This window comes from Chiloscyllium punctatum, chromosome 1 (genome assembly GCF_047496795.1).
Source record: "Chiloscyllium punctatum isolate Juve2018m chromosome 1, sChiPun1.3, whole genome shotgun sequence".
NCBI lineage: Eukaryota > Metazoa > Chordata > Chondrichthyes > Orectolobiformes > Hemiscylliidae > Chiloscyllium > Chiloscyllium punctatum.
Window position 1 is genome coordinate 66,662,392 of NC_092739.1, and position 20,910 is coordinate 66,683,301.

At 42.4% G+C, this 20,910-nt stretch overlaps 1 protein-coding gene across 8 annotated transcripts in view; it reads left to right on the forward strand.

The window, feature by feature from the left end:
* Positions 1 to 20,910, forward strand: part of LOC140474277 (kelch-like protein 5) — a 150,093-nt gene that overhangs the window by 71,737 nt on the left and 57,446 nt on the right. For 7 of the 8 annotated variants that reach the window (XM_072567700.1, XM_072567728.1, XM_072567713.1 and 4 more), the window contains one exon: positions 15,052 to 15,264. The exons of the other annotated variant lie outside the window; for it this stretch is intronic. In XM_072567700.1, the coding sequence (XP_072423801.1) occupies positions 15,052 to 15,264 (213 nt within the window). The remainder of the gene's footprint in view (positions 1 to 15,051; positions 15,265 to 20,910) is intronic. 8 annotated transcript variants of the gene reach the window in all.

The window sequence follows — 20,910 nt, forward strand, 5'->3', positions numbered from 1 at the left end:
TGCAAGGCTACTAGGATTGACTGGATTAATTTACAGAGAACCAGCATGGGCTTATGGGCAGTATGAATGCTGCTGTGCTGTAATGACTCTGTACAGCTCCAATTATTTTCATAAAGTTGGCTGCGGCAAAATAGGTGCCAAATAGTTTCTTGCTATACAGAGGAACCTCGATTATCCAAACGAGATGGGTGGGCACTATTTCGTTCGGATAATTGATTATTCGGTTAATTGATTCAATGCCTTTCCTCTGGAGCTTTTTGATAAGTCTGCTCCCTGTTCAGGAAACTAGGCAGCAGCACACCGCTTGTGACCACACCCCCTCCAACTCTCTAACACCGCACCCTCCCACTGCCCCCAACCCTTATAGTACTGCCACCCCCCAACCCTGTCTACCACCGCCCCCATCCAACACACCTGCCCCAACTCTGTCCAACACTCCTCCTGCTTGCCCAAACCCTGTCCAACACTGCCCACTGCCTGACCCCACAACCCCATCCAACACTGCCTCACCCACCCCCCAAGCATATCCAACACTGCCCCCCAACCCCCTCCAACCGAGTCCAACACTGCCCCCCTTCCTGTCCACCCAAACCCCTCCAGTGCCCAAAGTTTGTGCGAAGATTTGTACCTCGGGTGCTCGTTGTTGTGGTTCTGTTCGGTGAACAGAACCACAACCCTCCAGTACCGCCCACCTCCAACACCGACCCGATCCGCTCCCCGTCTGCCCCCGTCCCCTCTCTGGGGCAGCCGAACTGGACACCAACAACAAGACTGCTGCTGCTGCTGTTGCCTTTTAGGGGGTGAGTCTCTAAATAGCGCACGCACACAGCCCCGCCCACAACGTTTTACTGTAACGTTTTGACAAGTTCCACCCTTGCCCTGTACAGGACAACGCTGGAGAGATTATCTGGGGAAGCGGGGGGGGGGGGGGGGGGGGGGGGGTTAGGGTATACCCCTGTGTAGAACTCCAGGGAAGGTGGGGTGGGGGCGGGGAGCAGGCTGTCAGTCATTTGGAGAAGGTGCCTGGGCTCCCATCGATGTCTAGGACTCTGTTCAGCGGCATTTCAGTGAGCCAAGTTCATTTTTAATCCCTGTAAACAAAAGACGCAATCGGTGTTGAAAACACGTCTTTGATGTAATGTTTCTATCGAAACCTTGATCTCCTTTGGGTAATCCGATGCTCAGATAATCGAGGTTCCTCTGTTGGTATGCAAGGATATGGGGACAAGGTGGGAGACTGGCATAGCTAATAAAACTGGTGCAGGCAGAATGCATCGAATGGCCTCCTGCATCATAACCATTCTGTGATGTCACTCACATTTGATTCGATCTGACTTTGAGTAATGCAGAAAAAAAGGAATGTTCTGTCAGCTCTTTGTCTTGCATACTATTAAGGCATTTTTCAAGAATACAAATTCAAGGGGAAAACCAACATTACTGCAAGAAAGGAAAATGCTGATAGTTTGATAAGTGGTCTCTGGTAAACGCATTGCCATAGAGGTATACCCATTAATGCTGATCAACCATTAAGAGTGTGGCTTTGTGGGCAACACGGTGGCACAGTGGTTAGCACTGCTGCCTCACAGCGCCAGAGACCCGGGTTCAATTCCCGCCTCAGTCGACTGACTGTGTGGAGTTTGCACATTCTCCCTGTGACTGCGTGGGTTTCCTCCGGGTGCTCCGGTTTCCTCCCACAGTCCAAAGATGTGCAGCTCAGGTGAATTGACCATGCTAAATTGCCCGTAGTATTAGGTAAGGGGTAAATGTAGGGATATGGGTGGGTTACGCTTCGGTGGGTCGGTGTGGACTTGTTGGGCCGAAGGGTCTGTTTCCACACTGTAATGTAATCTAATCTAATCTTGTTAAATTTTAAAACAGACAGATTGATTCTGACTAATCAGAATCATTGTCCTGAGAAATGATTTGATTTATTATTGTCACATATCTAGGTACAGCGAAAACTTTAACGTGCAGTACAGGCAGATCATATCACACAAAGTGCCTAAGGATAACAACAGAGCGGACTACAATGTTACGGTCACAGTGAAAGCGCACAAAGAGCGAGGTCAACATTAAATTTGAAAGGCCCACTCAGAATTCTAACAGTGGGGGTGAAGCTGTTCTTGAATCTGTTGGTCTGTGTTTAAGTTTTGTATCTTCTTCCCAACATAAGGGGTTGGAAGAGATTATAACCGGGATAGGAGGGGTCTTTGAATATGTTAGCTGCTTTTGAGGTAGTAAGATATAGATGAAGTCAAAGGATGAAAGGTTGGCTTGCATGGTGGACTCTGCTTTGTTCACAGCTCTCTCAAGTTTATTACGGTCCTGGGCAGAGCAGTTGCCATATCAAGGCAAAGAGCATCTTTTGTACTTAAAGGTAGCTTTATGCTAGTGGCAATCACCAATACTGGTCTTACTCTATTCTAGCACCATGAAACAGCTAGCTCACCTGTTACTCAAACTCCTGAGAGACCTTACCCTTGCAGAGTAATCTGAGGGAGACTGGGCACTTTTAAGGACTAAAAGTAATCTTGCAGCTTTCCATGCGTTTGCATGATGTTCTGTGATTGATTTTGGTATATACACCAACTAATTAAGACAGGTTTGTGGTAGACACTAATGGAGAATCCCCAGACCAATTTCTCAAATAGGACATCAAAGAAAGGGAGCTCATTTCACTGTTCCACCTCAAACATGGTTAAAAATCATGCAACACCAGGTTATAACCCAACAGGTTTATTTGGAAGTACAAGTTTTTGCGGCTAGTGCTTCCAAATAAACCTGTTGGACTATAACCTGGTGTTGCATGATTTTTTAACTTTGTCCACCCCAGTCCGACACTGGCACCTCCAAATCATGGCCTCAAATTTGAATTTGAACACAAAACGGAACCTATTTTGTGCAGCTTTGCAATGCAGAATGACACCACCAGCGTGGGTTCAATTCCCACACCAGCTGAGGTTACCCTGAAGAACTCTCCTCCATGACCGTTCCCCTCATCTGAGGCATGATGCTTCTCGGGTTAAACTGTCACCAGTCGTCTTTATCTAATGAGAGAGCAGCCCTATACTCAGGTAAGACTATGGCAGGCTACTTGACCTTATATTGGAAGTATTCAAGGAATGGAAAGTTAGGTTTCATACAATCAAAGGCATGTTTCTCATGAAATCCAACAAAGAATTTTATGAGCACTGGACCTAGGGGAGGTCCTACAGCAACCTCATCTATGTGGACATATGTGTTGTTGCAACTGATTCCATCTGCATGAGTTTTAAGTTCATAAGTTCAACAAATACTGATTCATGCAATAGTGGCAGGTCTGGATTGCCAAGATATAGTGCTGCAGTTCACATTTTATGGCTTCTTTGTGTAGTACATTGATAACTGAGCTATCAATGTCAAAGAAACACATGGACAATGCTTTGCTGTTCATAATCAAGTCCAGTATGGTACTTGCAAAAGGCAAGGAATCATTCTGCATTTAAGTGGCAACACCTTTACCAGTCAGTGTCCACTTCCCAAAAATCAGCACTTCCCTCTCATACAGTATAAATGTTGGTTTTTGTTTCAATTTCTATTCTTTCAAAATATTTCACTGAGTGCAAGACGAGAAGCTTTTTAAAAATGTCTTTTTCAGTAATATTCAAGTTCTATATTACCAAATTACTATTTCATTTTAGAGCTCAGCAAAAATGTCGATAATGTGGTGCCACTGTAAATTAAGTGTCTTCAACTCCAAGTTGAATGCTTTCATTCAGTGAGTGGGCCATATAAAAATCCTAAGTAGAAATGTATTTTTAGAAACTCATTTCCACAAATAATTACCCTTGTCAGATGGGTTCTTCTTGGAGCCTAGTCTCCAATCGTGATTCGAAATTGCTTTCCCTAGTAGTCTTCAATATGTAGTCAGAGCTATTCCTTTACAGCAGCGGTTGCTATGGAAACTGCTTGAACCTAGCTATTCGAGTTCATTTAAATTGCATTAATCTCTCAATAATTAAATCAATTGATAGGGATTCTGTAATAAGATGTGTAGTGTTTCTTTCAAACAAATGAAGGAAAACTAAATGTCCACTTGCAGTACTTTATATTGGGACCAATATGTCAAATATAAATATAAAATTATAATTAGAAACATTTTCAATTATTTTATGGACTGTTTCACTTTTACATTAAGCTTATTGTTCAGGACTCCACCAGTTCAAAGCTACTTTTATCTTTTCACGACCTGCTAAATCTTGGAATGATTCCATTCATCTTAGTGAGGGCCAGAATACCAGATTGGCCTAGAAGCCACCTGACTCCAACAAATGTGATGCCAATTAGAAAAAGTCATTTTTTTTTCTGCTTTTTTTTCACTTCAGATAATGATCCAGTTGCCATTTGAAAGCCATGATTGAACCTGCTTCCACCACACTCTCTGGCAGCACATTCCAGGTCCAACCAGTTGCTGCATGAAAAGTTGTTCCATGAAAACCATTGACTCTATTGTCAATTGTCTTAAATTTATGTCCTCTTCTTACCCCCTTTACAATGTGATTTGTTCCTCTGTATCTATTCTGTCCAAATTTATCATCATTCTGAACCCTTTTCAAATTACCTCTTAATCTTCTCCGTAGAGAACAGCCTCTAGTGTCTACAATTTGTCAACTTAACTGAAGTCATTCACTCCAGGGACTATTCTCATAAGTTGTTCTGTACCACCTATGATACCTACATAAAGTCTAATGTACAGGGTAGGTTTACTTTTCAACAATCAGCACATCACTTGCACAAAAGGAAACAAAATAAAATCACGATCATAGAGAAAATGTTGTGTTCAGTTTCGCTCTTAGTTGATGAAGCCTATTGTCTTTGGTTGTCAGGCATTTTAAAAAGTAACCAGTAAATAACTGCAATGCATGAGAGCTGGAACATTCTATGAAAAAAATACATTTTCTGGATTTGTGTTTCTGTTGGGTTATTGCACAGAGCTTGAAGCTGTTACTTTTATTAAAACTATTCGTTTTTACAAAAACATGTTAAGCTGAATTCCCTAAATGAACGCTCCAGTTGTTAAGGCTGCATAACAAAGATAGATCAACAAAGCTGCAATGCTTTCACCAGTTTGGTCTGAGTTACCTGGTCTTAGCCACTGCAGTTAGTTGGGCAATACAACTACACTCTCAGGATTGAGAGGGGGAAAAGTCCAGCGATATCCCCATCTGTAGGCTGATTTGAGCGCACTCCTATCTCAATGTAAGGCTATCAGTTAGACATTCCACTGGTCCTACCACTTTCATTTGCTTCAAGTCTGCCTATCCATATCCTCACAGACTGACTGGCAAGTGAGGTTAATTAAGAGTCTTTCCTCCATCCTATAACCTTTGACTTCTGAATCACATGTTCTCACCTTCTGATACTGTCTTTTGTGGGTTCTGGGACTGTATCTGGTCTTTGCTTTCAATGCTTCTTACTCCAGGATAATCAGCTTCTCCCCTCACTGTCCAGTGTAATGCACAGGCCATTCCATATAGGTACATAGCTTTCCATAGAAGGGAACCGATGAATCAAGGAAATGGATCAACACAGGAGTGACAGAAACTATGATTACAAGAGCACCTCCTCACAGATTCTGTCTCCAGCATTTCTGTTCCTCCATCTAACACACAGGGTGACAATACATGAGCTTTTCACTGTTATCATTGTGGTTTTTTTTAGATTAGACTTAGTGTAGAAACAGGCCCTTCGGCCCAACAAGTCCACACCGACCCCCCCGAAGCGCAGCCCACCCATTCCCCTTACGTTTACCCGTTAACTAACACTATGGGCAATTTAGCATGGCCAATTCACCTGACCCTGCACATCTTTGGACTGTTGGAGGAAACCGGAGCACCTGGAGGAAACCCACGCAGACACGGGGAGAACGTGCAAACTCCACACAGTCAGTCGCCTAAGGCGGGAACTGAACCCGGGTCTCTGACGCTGTGAGGTAGCAGTGCTAACCACCGTGCCATTTACTGTGGCTGCTTGTGAGAATTTTAGGGCAAATTCACCTGCCCCTTGTATTTTGAACAATTGTTGGAATGCAATGTGCTCAGATTATAGTTCAGGGGATCTGCATGTTTAGGTCAAAACTGTCCAGGTTATTTAGAGTCATAGAGTCATAGAGATGTACAGCATGGAAACAGATCCTTTGGTCCAACCCGTCCATGCCGACCAGATATCCCAACCCAATCTAGTCCCACCTGCCAGCACCCAGCCCATATCCCTCCAAACCCTTCCAATTCATATACCCATCCAAATGCCTCTTAAATGTTGCAATTGTACCAGCCTCCACCACATCCTCTGGCAGCTCATTCCATACACATACCACCCTCTGCGTGAAAATGTTGCCCCTTAGGTCTCTTTTATATCTTTCTCCCCTCACCCTAAACCTATGCCCTCTAGTTCTGGACTCCCCCACCCCAGGGAAAAGACTTTGCCTATTTATCCTATAAATTAAAAAAAATTTTTTAAACCTCTATAAGGTCACCCCTCAGCCTCCGACGCTCCAGGGAAAACAACCCCAGCATGTTCAGCCTCTCCCTCTAGCTCAGATCCTCCAACCCTGGCAACATTCTTGTAAATCTTTTCTGAACCCTTTTCAAGTTTCACAACATCTTTCCGATAGGCAGGAGACCAGAGCTGCATTCAATATTCCAACAGTGGCCTAACCAATGTCCTGTACAGCCGCAACATGACCTCCCAACTTCTGTACACAATACTCTGACCAATAAAGGAAAGCATATCAAACGCCGCCTTCACTATCCTATCTACTTGCGACTCCACTTTCAAGGAGCTATGAACCTGCACTGCAAGGTCTCCTTGTTCAGCAACACTCCCTAGGACCTTACCATTAAGTGTACAAGTCCTGCTAAAGTCCCAAAATGCAGCACCTCGCATTTATCTGAATTAAACTCCATCTGCCACTTCTCAGCCCATTGGCCCATCTGATCAAGATCCCATTGTAATCTGAGGTAACCCTCTTCGCTGTCCACTACACCTCCAATTTTGGTGTCATCTGCAAACTTACTAACTGTACCTCTTATGTTAGCATCCAAATCATTTATGTAAATGACAAAAAGTAGAGGACCCAGCACCGATCCTTGTGGCACTCCACTGATCACAGCCCTCCATTCTGAAAAACAACCCTCCACCACCACCCTCTGTCTTCTACCTTTGAGCCAGTTCTGTATCCAAATAGCTAGTTCTCCCTGTATTCCATGAGATCTAACCTTGCTTATCAGTCTCCCATGGGGAACCTTGTCGAACGCCTTACTGAAGTCCATATAGATCACATCTACTGCTCTGCCCTCATCAATCTTCTTTGTTACTTCTTCAAAAAACTCAATCAAGTTTGTGAGACATGATTTCCCACGCACAAAGCCATGTTGACTATCCCTAATCAGTCCTGGCCTTTCCAAATACATGTACATCCTGTCTCTCAGGATTCCCTCCAACAACTTGCCCACCACTGAGGTCAGGCTCACTGGTCTATAGTTCCCTGGCTTGTCCTTACCATCCTTCTTAAACAGTGGCACCACATTTGCCAACCTCCAATCTTCCGGTACCTCACCTGTGACTATCGATGATACAAATATCTCAGCAAGAGGCTCAGCAATCCCTTCTCTAGCTTCCCACAGAGTTCTCGGATACACCTGATCAGTTCCTGGGGATTTATCCACCTTTAACCGTTTCAAGACATCCAGCACTTCCTCCTCTGTAATCTGGACATTTTGCAAGATGTCACCATCTATTTCCCTACAGTCTATATCTTCCATATCCTTTTCCACAGTAAATACTGATGCAAAATATTCATTTAGTATCTCCCCCGTTTTCTGTGGCTCCACACAAAGGCCGCCTTGCTGATCTTTGAGGGGTCCTATTCTCTCCCTAGTTACCCTTTTGACCTTAATATATTTGTAAAACCCCTTTGGATTCTCCTTAATTCTATTTGCCAAAGCTCTCTCATGTCCCCGTTTTGCCCTCCTGATTTCCCTCTTAAGTATACTCCTACTTTCTTTATACCCTTCTAAGGATTCACTTGATCTATCCTGACTGTACCTGACCTATGCTTCTTTCTTTTTCTTAACTAAACCCTCAATTTCTTTAGTCATCCAGCATTCCCTATAGTTACCAGCCTTCCCTTTCACCCTGACACGGATATACTTTCTCTGGATTCTTGTTATCTCATTTCTGAAGGCTTCCCATTTTCCAGCCGTCCCTTTACCTGCGAACATCTGCCTCCAATCAGCTTTTGAAAGTTCTTGCCTAATACCCGTCAAAATTGGCCTTTCTCCAATTTAGAACTGCAACTTTTAGATCTGGTCTATCCTTTTCCATCACTATTTTAAAACTAATACAATTATGGTCACTGGCCCCAAAGTGCTCCCCCACTGACACCTCCGTCACCTGCCCTGCCTTATTTCCCAAGAGTAGGTCAAGTGTTGCACCTTCTCTAGTAGGTACATCCACATACTGAATCAGAAAATTGTCTTGTACACACTTAAGAAATTCCTCTCCATCAAAACCTTTAACATTATGGCATTCCCAGTCTATGTTTGGAAAGTTAAAATCCCCTACCATAACCAGCCTATTATTCTTACAGATAGCTGAGATCTCCTCACAAGTTTGTTTCTCAATTTCCCTCTGACTACAATCCCAATAAGGTGATCATCCCTTCCTTATTTCTCAGTTCCACCCAAATAACTTCCCTGGATGTATTTCCAGGAATATCCTCCCTCATTACATCTGTAATGCTATCCCTTATGAAAAATGCCACTCCCCCTCTTCTTTTGCCTCCCTTTCTATCTTAGCATTTGTATCCTGGAACATTAAGCTGCCACTCCTGCCCATCCCTGAGCCATGTTTCTGTAATTGCCATGATATCCCAGTCCCATGTTCCTAACCATGCCCTGAGTTCATCTGCCTTCCCTGTGAGGCCCCTTGCATTGAAATAAATGCAGTTTAATTTATTAGTCCTACCTTGTCCCTGCCTGCCCTGACTGTTTGTTTGACTCCCTTCTGTTCTCAGCTGTACCCGTCTCGGATTGATCTCTTTCCTCACTATCTCCCTGGGTCCCGGTCCCCCCCCCACCTCCCCCCAACCTTACTAGTTTAAATCCTCCCAAGCAGTTCTAGCAAATTTCCCTGCCAGTATATTAGTCCCCTTCTAAGTTAGGTGCAATCCGTCTTTTGTATACAGGTCACTTCTACCCCAAAAGAGATTCCAATGATCCAAAAATGTGAATCCTTCTCCCATACACCAGCTCCTCAGCCATGCATTCATCTGCTCTATCCTCCTATTCCTGCCCTCACTAGCTCGTAGCACTGGGAGTAATCCAGATATTACTACCCTTGAAGACCTGAATCCTGTCAGAAAAAATGATTACAATTTCTCCCAACAAGACACTGGTTCTTAATGTTAGACCTCCAAAGGTAGTATGCCTTGAAGAATCTAACAAAAGTATGTCATTCCATGTAAAATGTGTTTACTGTTTGACCTCATTAACTGTCAGATTTCATTTTACAAGTACTTGTAAGGTCTTGAAATGGTAACAGCCATTTCAGGAGCCCATTTTAAAGGAGTCCTCCTTCTGAACAGGTGAGGAAATCACAATATGATTCTTCGAATCCATGACTTGGAACTGCTACTCAAATCCCCATCCCCCTGCATTTTTTTCCACGTCCAGGCAAACCTGTTCGGAGTTTTCTGAATCTTGCTAATGGTAATTTTCTTTTAAAGGCAGTTTTCTTTAACAGCTCATGTTCCTCCAAGCCCCAGAGCAGATAAGACGGCTGCTGTGACGCAATTCCCAGGAGGGCAAGTCTACAATTCGCCCTGATTCTTCACCCCTCTGGTTGAAAACCCTGAAGAGGAGCTATGTTCACAAGTGACATATAGTCTATGATCTTCCGCTGTTAGACATGGCCTCCAAGCTGTTTGATTTTTGTTCTTCTCTAGCTCTTACTGTCCATTGCACACTGCCAGGAAGCTGATCAGAAGGATCCAACTTGCACACCTACGTGTATTTGCAGTTTGCTTCCATCATCCTCCTGCCAAAAGTTACAATTGATCCAAAGTCTACCCAATGATAAATCCCTATCACTTGAAGAAATAGAAATTGAGACTGAAATCCCTTGGTTACTGATTCACAAATTAGTGGAAACAATTTGTTACTGTTGACCTTTAAAATCAAATCTGAGAGCAGTCGCCAGCTCTGTTTCAAAGTGAATTTGAGCATAGGAAGAATCACGTTAAAGGGTATAAGGAGATATTTCTAGTAGATATATTCATGAGCATTAATCTGCAGCTGCCTGTGATGATTTCTTTACCTACGACTAACTTTCATCAGCACTTTCTGGTGCCAACCCATAAATTATCAGTGAATTCAATTTCGCAATCAGCATGCTGCAATTTTAACTTGGAAGTTCCAGATTGCTCACTCCATTCCGTATCCACTATTTATGTTTCTCTGGGCCTATATTTTCTCCCACTGTCAACTCTGTTTACTGTGAATCTAAAAACAGTTCTCAAAGTGAGTTAGTCAGCCAAGTTATAAACAATAGCTGTATGTCCTTGTGTGCAAAAGAGCAGGCGCCTAAATGTAAGATCGAATTTCTTTCATAACCCAAATCAGATAATGCGTAACTTCGTTTTGATAGATTAAATTTATCAGCTGAATTCTCCTATCAAAAATGGAACATTTTCCACCATTAACTAATTATCGTGATCGCAACTGCATTAAAAAATCTCTCACCTTTGGCCATGGTTCCATTACAGACTTATTTAAACATAGAAGATTTGATTCAATCAATCACTGTGCTGCTGACAATCTCAAACAGCCAAAGATTGATAGAGATGCAACGTCCGCAGCTGTTTCCAAATAAATGGGGCACATGTTGGTATTTCATCACTTTTCTTGTTTGAGTTAACCCTGATTTACTGGCACTCTGCTTCTCCTTTTAAAAGGAGCGATGTCTAAGCTTGCAGCCAAAGATTTTTAATTGCATGCCACCCATTTCCTGCATATACAGTGATGGTCAGCAATTGACCAAAGGATTCATGAGTAGGCTTTTGGCCCAAAAAATCTGTCCTGCCACTTAGTGAAATCATAGCTGATCTGATCATCCTCAACTCCAGTTTTCTGTATTTTTCCCATGTCCCTTACAGGAAGGGACACTACGTTGTGAAAACAAGTGCATCTTCTAATTGAGATTCATTAGTAGTTCACCCTCTATTATCGTTAACTAAATAGGCGCTTAGACTGGGCAAATGGGACGGGTTGGCCTAGTGGTAATGACACCAGACTCATAATCCGGAACCCTTAGCTGATGTCATTATAGATCGTGAGTTTTTACTGCACGGAAGGAGGCTCTTTAAGCCCATGTCCACACTAGTCCATTTTTCAGCAATTGGCCAGTAAAATTGAAAGCTGTTATTTCAGGCATTCAATGAAATAGTCTTTAAATGTCTTGACTGTTTGTCTCTACAGTGAGTTCCAGGTACCCACAATTATCTGAGTAATAAAGTATTTTTCTCAAATCCCATCTGAGCTGCATACTCCTTATATTTTAAACTGTCTCAGTTATTAACCTCTTTAAAAAGGGAAACAATTCTCTCCATCTCCTGTACGCCCCAGTCGGTTCTCCCCTCAGCCTTCTCTGCTGTAAGGAGAACAACCCCAGCTTATCTATTCTGTTTTCATGGCTGAATTGCTCCAGTTCGAGGCAACGTTCTGATCTGTACCCTCCTCCATAACCCTTCCTAGTGCAATCACATCCTTCCTTTTGTGTGGTGACCAGAACTGCACATCGTCCTCCAGCTGTGGCTGAACAGTACATACACCATCATCTCTTTGTTCTTCTATTCAGTGCCTTGTCCAGTAAGGTCCCATATGTCTCTTAGCCACCATATCTAGCTGCCTTCTAGGATCTGTGGACAAGCATACCGAGGTCCGTCTGATCTTCGACATTTCCTGTGATCTTACCTTTCAATGTGTACTCCTTTGCCTTGCTAGCCCTCCTGGCTTACATCAGGAGGCTAATTTGACAACAATTTAAACATACAAATCAAATTCTTCCACTGTTTTGGGCAAAAACAAAAGACCCACCTAAATATATCTTTCTCACCAATATGTAGTAAAGATGCTGGCTCTGCAAAATTGCTTACATATTCTTCTTTTTTAAAATATTCATAAATCTTTTCTGGAGACATGTAGTACTGTATTTGTGATGAGTAGGCAGAATATATTGAAGCATATTCTGCAATATAATTATCTTTTGTAATCAACAATATAATATGAAAGCTTTGAGGAATAAAATGGAAGATGTTCCGGCTGTAATTTTCATACCTCTTTATATGATTTTAATTTAAAACCAATCTCAAATTGTCACTTTTTCATGTTGCGAATTTTCTATGTGTAAAGTTGATGGGATCAGAGCAGAGGGATTTTTTTTTCAGGCACTGTCAGCATCAAGTATTAGTTACAGAACAACAAAAACTAGATGTATGGTAACACTTTCTCTACATAATCTTTAGGTAACTTTACTCAGCTTTCACCTTCAGAAGACCATTTACAAATCTGCAAATTTCACACTTCTTTTTATAATGACAGGCATTCTTGTGCCATGAGAGTTGAGGCATCGACTAATGTCAAATTCTAATACTATTGGCTCCTGCCTAGTAGTAATTGGTAGAAAATTTGAATAAACATTTGTATTATTTTTTCCTTAATATATAAATAAATCTTAGTATATCTCTGTCACACAAGTTTTCTTTTCCTCCTTTAAAACTGCTGGCAGATGAGGCATAGGGCCAGACATTTGCAACACTTTCTGGAACACCATCCAGCAGGAGTCCATCAGAGCAGATACAAGTTTGTTCATTTCCTGAAAATGTACGTAGTTTCGGGAAGGTCAAAGCCTCTATCCACCCATATAGAGCTCTTACAATTCAGAAAGTGGACATTCAGCCCATTGTATCTGCACTGATCCTCCAAAGAGCATCCCATCAGTTCCCACACCCTACCATATGCCGAATCCCCACATTTATTAAGGCTAATCCACCTAGTCTGCACAGCCAGGGAGACTATGGGGCATTTTTGCATGGCCAATCCACGCAGGTTGCACATCCTTGGAGTGTGGGAGGAATCTGGAGCACCTGGTGGAAACTCAGAGACATGAGAAGAACACGCACATTCCCCACAGATAGTGACCCAAGGCTGGAATTGCACCTGGGTCCCTGCAATGAGGCAGCAGTACTAACCACTGAGCCCAGTTACTATTACTCAGTAGCTTTTTCAGAAGGTGCTCAACCAAGACTTGCAAGAAAAAAAACAAGAGTTTCCCATTGTTGTGCTTTTCTTTTTCTTTTTTTCTCATCACCAGGAAGATAGGAAAACACCCGAGTGGCCAGTGAAAAGCAGTGCCCTTCACAAAAGGGCAATGCTGTGTGATCAACTCCTGTTTATTTTTTTTTTAAACCCCCCCCCCCCACACTACCACCTAACTGCGGTAGTGCTTATTTTTCCCCAGCACCCATGTTGTGTGCGTGTGTGCAGGTCATTGCTGTGCTATTATTCAACTTCCAGCAATGAATTCGTGCGGAAATGTCTGGTCTTAGAAATTAGGTAGGGAGGTTGATCACGCTAATGATGATCATCGGTGATCACTAGCTAACAAGTATCATTCTCCATCCAGGAAATTCCATGTCACTGGGTTCTGGGCCTGTAGGTCCTTGCATGGTTGATGACCCCGATCCTGCAACCGCATATGTGGCAGGTGTTTGTAGGAGGTGGGATTGCACATTGGGCTCAAGATCACCGACATTCCTTTCTCAGGCTCCTTTTCCATACCTTGCCTTGACGATGGGTAGTCGCAAAGAATTGTATCCCTTTGAATATCCTCCAAATCGGATTCTTCTGAGCAAGGATCTCCCAGCTACTGATGGCACTTGAGGCAATTTTTCAGGGAGGAGATTTTGAAGCACTTCCTTCGTCCTTCTCTTGCTAGAGTACTTTCCTTGAGCTGGACGAAGAAGACTTGCTTTGGTAGTCAGAACTTGGGTTTCCTAAGCATGTGGTCAGCCCGATGAAGTTGGCGCTGAATGATCATGGCCCTTACGCTGGTGCTGTTGGCTCCATCAAAGTTGCTGATGTTAGTAGACCTGTCCTCCCAGGTGATGTGGAGAATCCATTTCGAACAGCATTGGTGATACTTCTTTAGGACCTTGAGGTGGTGTCTATACATGGTGCAAGTTTCTGAGCCAAATTGAGACTTATATATGTGGATCTTCATAACAGCACAGCTGTTGCCATTGTTGAAAACTCTAATTCTTTAGATGTTCAACTCACAGATTGGATCTCCGCATCATAGTCAGCTTTAGATGAGTGATGGCACCCTAGTTAGGGAAAATGTTCTCCATTTGGGTGAATTCCTCTGTTGATTTTAATGGATGAATAGACTGAAACTTGTCTTGGGATGAGTTGCTAAAGTACTGGAGTCTTCTTGAGTTTAGGGCTGAGACCAATTCTTTAGTATGTTTCTACAAAAGGCTTTAAGCGAGGCTTGAAGATTGACTTTTTTTGAGCACAGAGATGACTTTCTCATCCACATACTGAAGTTCCACAAACTGTATCAGTGTTGTTTTCTTCTCTGATTTCAGCAGGTTGAAGTTGAAAAATTTTCCATCCATCCTGTAGACAATGTCCACACCTCTGGGAAGCTTTACTTGGAAAAAATTTTCAGTCTGCTGATGTTATAGTCTTGTAGAAGTGTACTATGAAATTGGGCAGTCATGTTTGTAATTCCAACATATACATATATTGCATGAACATCAATTATTTGTATATGATTTCAGGTAACAAAATATGGCAGAAGACCTTTTCAATACATTTTAGATGCAGTGACTCCTGCATTTCACATTTTTAGTGTAAAATGCTGATATATCCCTGTTAATCCAATCGTAAAATAATTGCAGACAGTTGACCTTGGGAGAAATGTCAAATGATATTTCTTCTTTTGTTCTAGGAGCACTTCATGGATGTGATAAGGAATCAGGAGTTTCTACTGCTGCCAGCAAATGAGATAGTTAAACTGTTGGCTAGTGATGACATGAATATACCAAATGAAGAAACCATATTGAATGCACTGCTTAGCTGGGTTCGGCATGATGCAGATAACAGACAAAAAGACCTTAGCAAATTGCTGGCTTACATCAGACTTCCTCTGCTGTGCCCTCAGGTAAATTACATATTTCTTTAAACTATCACTTAGTTGATTCCGTTAATTCATGGCAAAGATATTTGGCAAACCTTTCATTTCAGAACGAAGAAGAACCATTAACAGATTTATCATGAGAACATCCACAAGTGACACGTGGTGTATTAATTTGACTTGAGTCATGGAATCTGTGGGGCTGCTGTTCATTTGAATTTTCATCATTCTCTTCCCTGGAGAGACAACTCAGATGTCTGGCACACCTCTTCTAGGTGTACTCCAGAAGTCCACCTGGTCTTCTGGGATGCAGGCTGTATGGCTGCATGTCCAATAAGGAATTCTCCAGGGATACAATCTCAGGCAATTACGTTCCCTAAACCCAAAAGTGGGGAAAAAGTGGTACCCTGGCGTCACATAGCCCAACTGGCTAATATTTTATAAGTTCATCTACGGAATGAAAGTACATATGAATAATTGATGTTCATGTAATATATGTCCATGTTGGTATTCCAAATTTGGACAACATGGGTCTCGCCAGTAATGTCACCGTCTGGTCTTGTTAAAAGTATAAACCAGCAAGAAGCATCCTACAGTAGCAAAAACAGAAGTTGCTGGAAAAGCTGAGCTGGTCTGGCAGCATCTATGTAAAAAGAATTAGTTAACATTTTGGGTCCAGGTGACCCTTCCTCAGTTTTGAAAAAAGATCATCGGACCTGAAGGATTAATTCTGATTTCTCTTCACAGATGCTGCCAGACCTGCTGAGTTTTTCAAGCAATTTATGTTTTTGTTTCTGATTTACAGCATTGCAGTTCTTTTGGATTTTATCATAGAGTAGCATCCTGATTTCAGATAAGTTAAGATTATGGATTTTTAAACATTGTATATATCTGAATATTTGCGTTCAGCAATTTCTAAAATGTTGCTAAATCTTCTCAGGGTTTGAGGAGTTTTTTTTATTGGTTTAGGGGATATGGTCTTCTTTGGCTATGCCAGAATTTATTGCCCATTCCTAATTAGTCTGGAGAATATGCTGGTGATCTGCTTGAAACATTGCAGTCTTTGGGCTGTAAGGAAGTCACAAGGCTGTCCGGAAGGGCATTACAGGACTTTGATCCAATGGCGTCGAAAGAGTAGTAGTATAGTTCTATGTCAGGATGGTGAGTGACTTGAAGGGTAATTTGTAGGTAGTGATGTTATCATGCATCTGCTGCCCTTGACTGTGCCCTTGAGTGTTAAGGTAGGAACATATAGCAGGAGCATATCCTCATTCTCATTGTGATCAATGAAATTCAATGCTGCAGGCCCATTGTAACCATATTGTGATGCAGGGACCATTCCATTCTAGGTAGCTAAAGTGATGCAAGTTTCCTTTATCTGCTAGTTTTACTCTGCCTCCTCTACTGTGTGCCATTTTGTCCTGCAAGAATAAGAGAACAGAATGTCAGAGAATTGGTAGCACCATGTTCTGCCTCGGTCAAGTAGCATGAAATATATGAAGACAGAAAATGGTATGTGTGAGAAGGAGTGTTGGGATATATAAGAGAGTGAGGTGGAGTATACAGATACCTGCAGGAAAACTCATTTCTAGGGAATGCTGCTGGATGACTGATGCAGTGATGATGCACTTAGCAGCATGAGAGGATGATGATGTAGCAATTAGACATCATATGAAGATGTACCACTTACCTTTGACCACTTGCTTGAACTCATTAGACCTAAACTTTGTTTGATGGTTTTCATGGTGAGGCCATGAACCTTGAGTAGGATTTTATTTTTGTGGTCACAGAATATAAAATTTGCTCTGAAAAGAGTCCATCAAAAAACTGAGCCACCTGATTTGTGTAGTGTTCTCTTGCCCATCCTCTGGAGAAACACCTGGAATAGGTGAAAGAGACCAATATAGATAACTGGTTAATAGGAAAGTCACTGGGTCAAAATCCCACAACCCCTTTCCTAACACCCATTACTGAAGCAATTGAAGAAGGCAGCTCATGATCATTTAAGGGAAGTTAGGGATCTGCAGTAAATACTGACCTGGCCTGTGTTGCCCACATTCATTGAACTGAACAAAAATAGATGGGATCTTACTGCTGATTGTGCAAGCTATTGTGGTTGTAATAGATCAGTGCATCGTAATATTCTTACTGCTGGTTTGTTGTCTGCTTAGAATTAGTGGGGTTTTTTTTTGCAGAAGTTATCCAGGAGGCTGCTGTTTTGGTGAATGATTGTGTCTTAGTAGCCTCCTTGATGTGTTTGTGCCAGTGCATGATGGATGGGATGAAACTAGAGATGAGTCACTGGGTTTGGTGATTATTGAGTTGAGCATGTTTGACAATAAGGGAAAGTGAGGACTGCAGATGCTGGAGATCAGAGTTAAAAAGTGTGGCACTGGAAAAGCACAACAGATTAGGCAGTATCAAGGAGCAGGAGAATTGATGTTTCAGGAATTTGGTGGTGGGAAAGGGGCTGAGAGATAAATAGGAGGGGGGGGATCTGGGGAAAGTAGGTAGGAAGGCAATAGGTAGATACAGCTGGGGGATGATGGTGATAGGTCTGAGGGGAGGGTGGAGTGGATAGACAGGAAGGAAGATGGGCAAGTAGGACAATTCAAGAGTGTGGTGCCAAGTTTAGGATTGGATCTGGGATAAGGTGGGGGGAAGGGGAGATGAGGAAACTGGTGAAATCACTGTTGATGCCATGGGGATGGAGAGTCCGCAGCAGAAGATCAAGCGGTCTTTCTCCAGGCATCTGGTGAGTTGGATTTGATGGTGGAAGAAGCCCAGGACTTGCATGTCCTTGGCAGAGTGGGGGGAGTTGTAGTGGTCGGCCACAGGGCAGTGGGATTGTTTAGCACATGTGCCCCAGATGTTCCTTGAAACATTCCGTGAGTTGGTGTTCTGTCTCCCCAGTGTAGTGGAGACCACATCGAGAGCAACGGACGCAGTAGTTGAGGTTTTTTTGATGTACAGGAAAATCTCAGCCAGATGTGGAAGGATCCTTTTGGGTGGTATGTTGATAAAGGTGGGGAGGGAAGTAAAACTCTGCGGAATGCTGATAGAGGTGGAAAGATGGCCTACTATTTCAAGGACTGCAGTTTCCCCTCCCACATGGTCAACAATGCCCTCCAGTGCAGCATCTCCTCCTCTTTCCGCACCTCCGCCCTTGAACCCCACTCCTTCAACTGCAATATGGTAAACCCCCCCCCCCCCCCCCCCCCCCCCAACACCGGTCCTCACCTTCCACCCTACTAATCTCCAGATGCAGCGCGTTATCCTCTGCCATTTCTGCCACCTACAATAGGACTGCACCACCAGAGGTATATTTCTCTCCCTTTCCTATCAGAGACCATTCCCCCACGACTCCCTCATTAGGTCCATGTGCTGCCCCCCACCCCCACCAACGCATCCTTACTCCTAGCACTTTCCCATGTCGCTGTAGGAGATGGAAAACCTGCACCCATACCTGCCCCCTCACTTCCAGGTAAAAACAATGACTGCAGATGCTGGAAAGCAAATACTGGATTAGTGGTGCCGGAAGAGCACAGCAGTTCAAGCAGCATCCAACGAGCAGCGAAATCAATGTTTCGGGCAAAAGCCCTTCATCAGGAATCAAGGCCCTACCTACTTATTATGGCACAATTCCTCCTGATTGCAGGCAGATTATGTTGCCCAAAGTGTCATGGTCTATGAATCGTTCTAAACAGTATTTTGAAGATAACAAGTATAGTGTAATAGTAAAATAATTTTAATGTTTTCATTTGGTCACTTCTGACACTGCTACCAGCTCATCAGATCCAGACTCCAATAATTAACCTTCCTGGTAATCTGTTTCCACTGCCTTCACAAGGTGATCACTGAGGGCCTTCTATTCTATCAACATACTAGGACATCTCTTTTCCTGCCTACCTGCACCATCTTTCATCAGTCACTATGGAACCTCTGTCTGCCTTAGTGTTCAGTTTCCAGAGAATTTCAATGCAGCAATGTTTTTGTCCAGCTTCTGTTTAAGAGATGTACTGTTTTTAAGAAACAGCAGGCTGCTTATATCATACAATCAGCAAGTGATGTTGCAGGGGCTTCCTGCTGTGTAAATAGGGCTCTAGATTTCTCCAAGATCAGAAAAGCAGTCAGACAGCTGCTTGGCGCAACACTACAATTGAGGAAATGAGGTGAATGCATCAGAATTGCATTGTTCCTAATTCATACACTTTCCTTCCTTCTTTGCGGGCACAGCATGTGGGAGGTGGGGTATCTCTTGGTTCATTATTTACCTACGTCAGAAAGCAAGTTACATTTCTAGGCACTTTGTATTACTATATAAAGAGCATTCTAACTGGGGATGCTGCTCAGCCTGTGAACGTAATGAACACTTCTGCAGGCGAGTGAAGTGTCGGGTTAAAGAGAATCCACACATAAAGGATAGAATTATCATAATATTTAAGTGAAGTAAGACTTTTTCCAGCCTTTATGCCAGGTACCACACCAACTCCAATTTATGCCCATATAAATGGGTGTCCAGGATTACTAAGCACTGAACTATTATGTAGAAAGAAATTTAAAAGGCTAATTGGAAGATCTGAATGAAATTAATTGACACTTGTTTTATACACAGTTGCTATTCTTGGCATAGTTGTCAATACTTAACCATTCAACGTGGCTCACAGCAGCAAAAGAAATTCAGCTGCTGTGTCCTCTCTCTTGATTGATATGTGTCTGATACTGGAGTTGTTTGCCTCATAAAAGTAAGTAAATATGGGCTCTGTTAGTTGCTATCTTTAGCTTTACCTAGACAGTTGTAATTCACATTGACTGCAGTCTATGGACGATTAAAGGTCATATTCAAAGTTGTATCCTTTATGTCTAATGGTAAGCAGACTGTTTGATTTAAGTAACCTCAAAGTTTAGCCTGATGCTGTCTTGGTATACACTAAAATGGACACAAATTTACAACTTGTTTATGCTGTATATTTGTCATATGAGATTTTAGCTAGATTGTGTATTGGAAATCTAACCTGAGTTCTATTTGCACTGTTTGAGAAAATAAATGTTGCTTTTGTGCATGGAAGAAGCGAGGCAAATGGACAAAGTTTGTCTCAAAGCGTTGGTTTCGCTTCAAGAAAACGGAGGTCACATCTGTGTCATTACTATGAAGAAGTCGTATCAATGCACAGTTTTCTAACTATTGCCTCAGGTCTCTCTAAATGTAATTTACTTAAGTTTGGTGCTGTGATGGGAAATGCAGTTCATAAACTGTGATTGTCAATAACATTGAAGCTATTGTAGGACAGTTAGAGGCTCCAAAGCAGTTATGTCTTGCATTCTTGAGAAAACTAAATTGGGGTGATTTGAAGATATCTGACATCGTTGCCATTTTCTTCAGTGTCCAGAATGACTTATCATGGCAGTTTTTAATCTTGAAGCATGCTAAACCAATCCATTGGTAAGATCATAAATTGCTGTTTACAGGCAGCATGTAAAAATAAAAATGAAGATTCTAATGTCCCTCAGCTGGTCAGGCAGCATTTGAGAAGGGAGAAACAGGGTTAACATTTTAAATCAGTGACCGTTGTTTGACAAAAGGTCATCAACCTGAAATGTTACAAATAATGTTAAGCCTGCTGAGTATATGAGTTATTTCAAGGTTCAGGTGGTAGTATTTTGCTTGCTTTT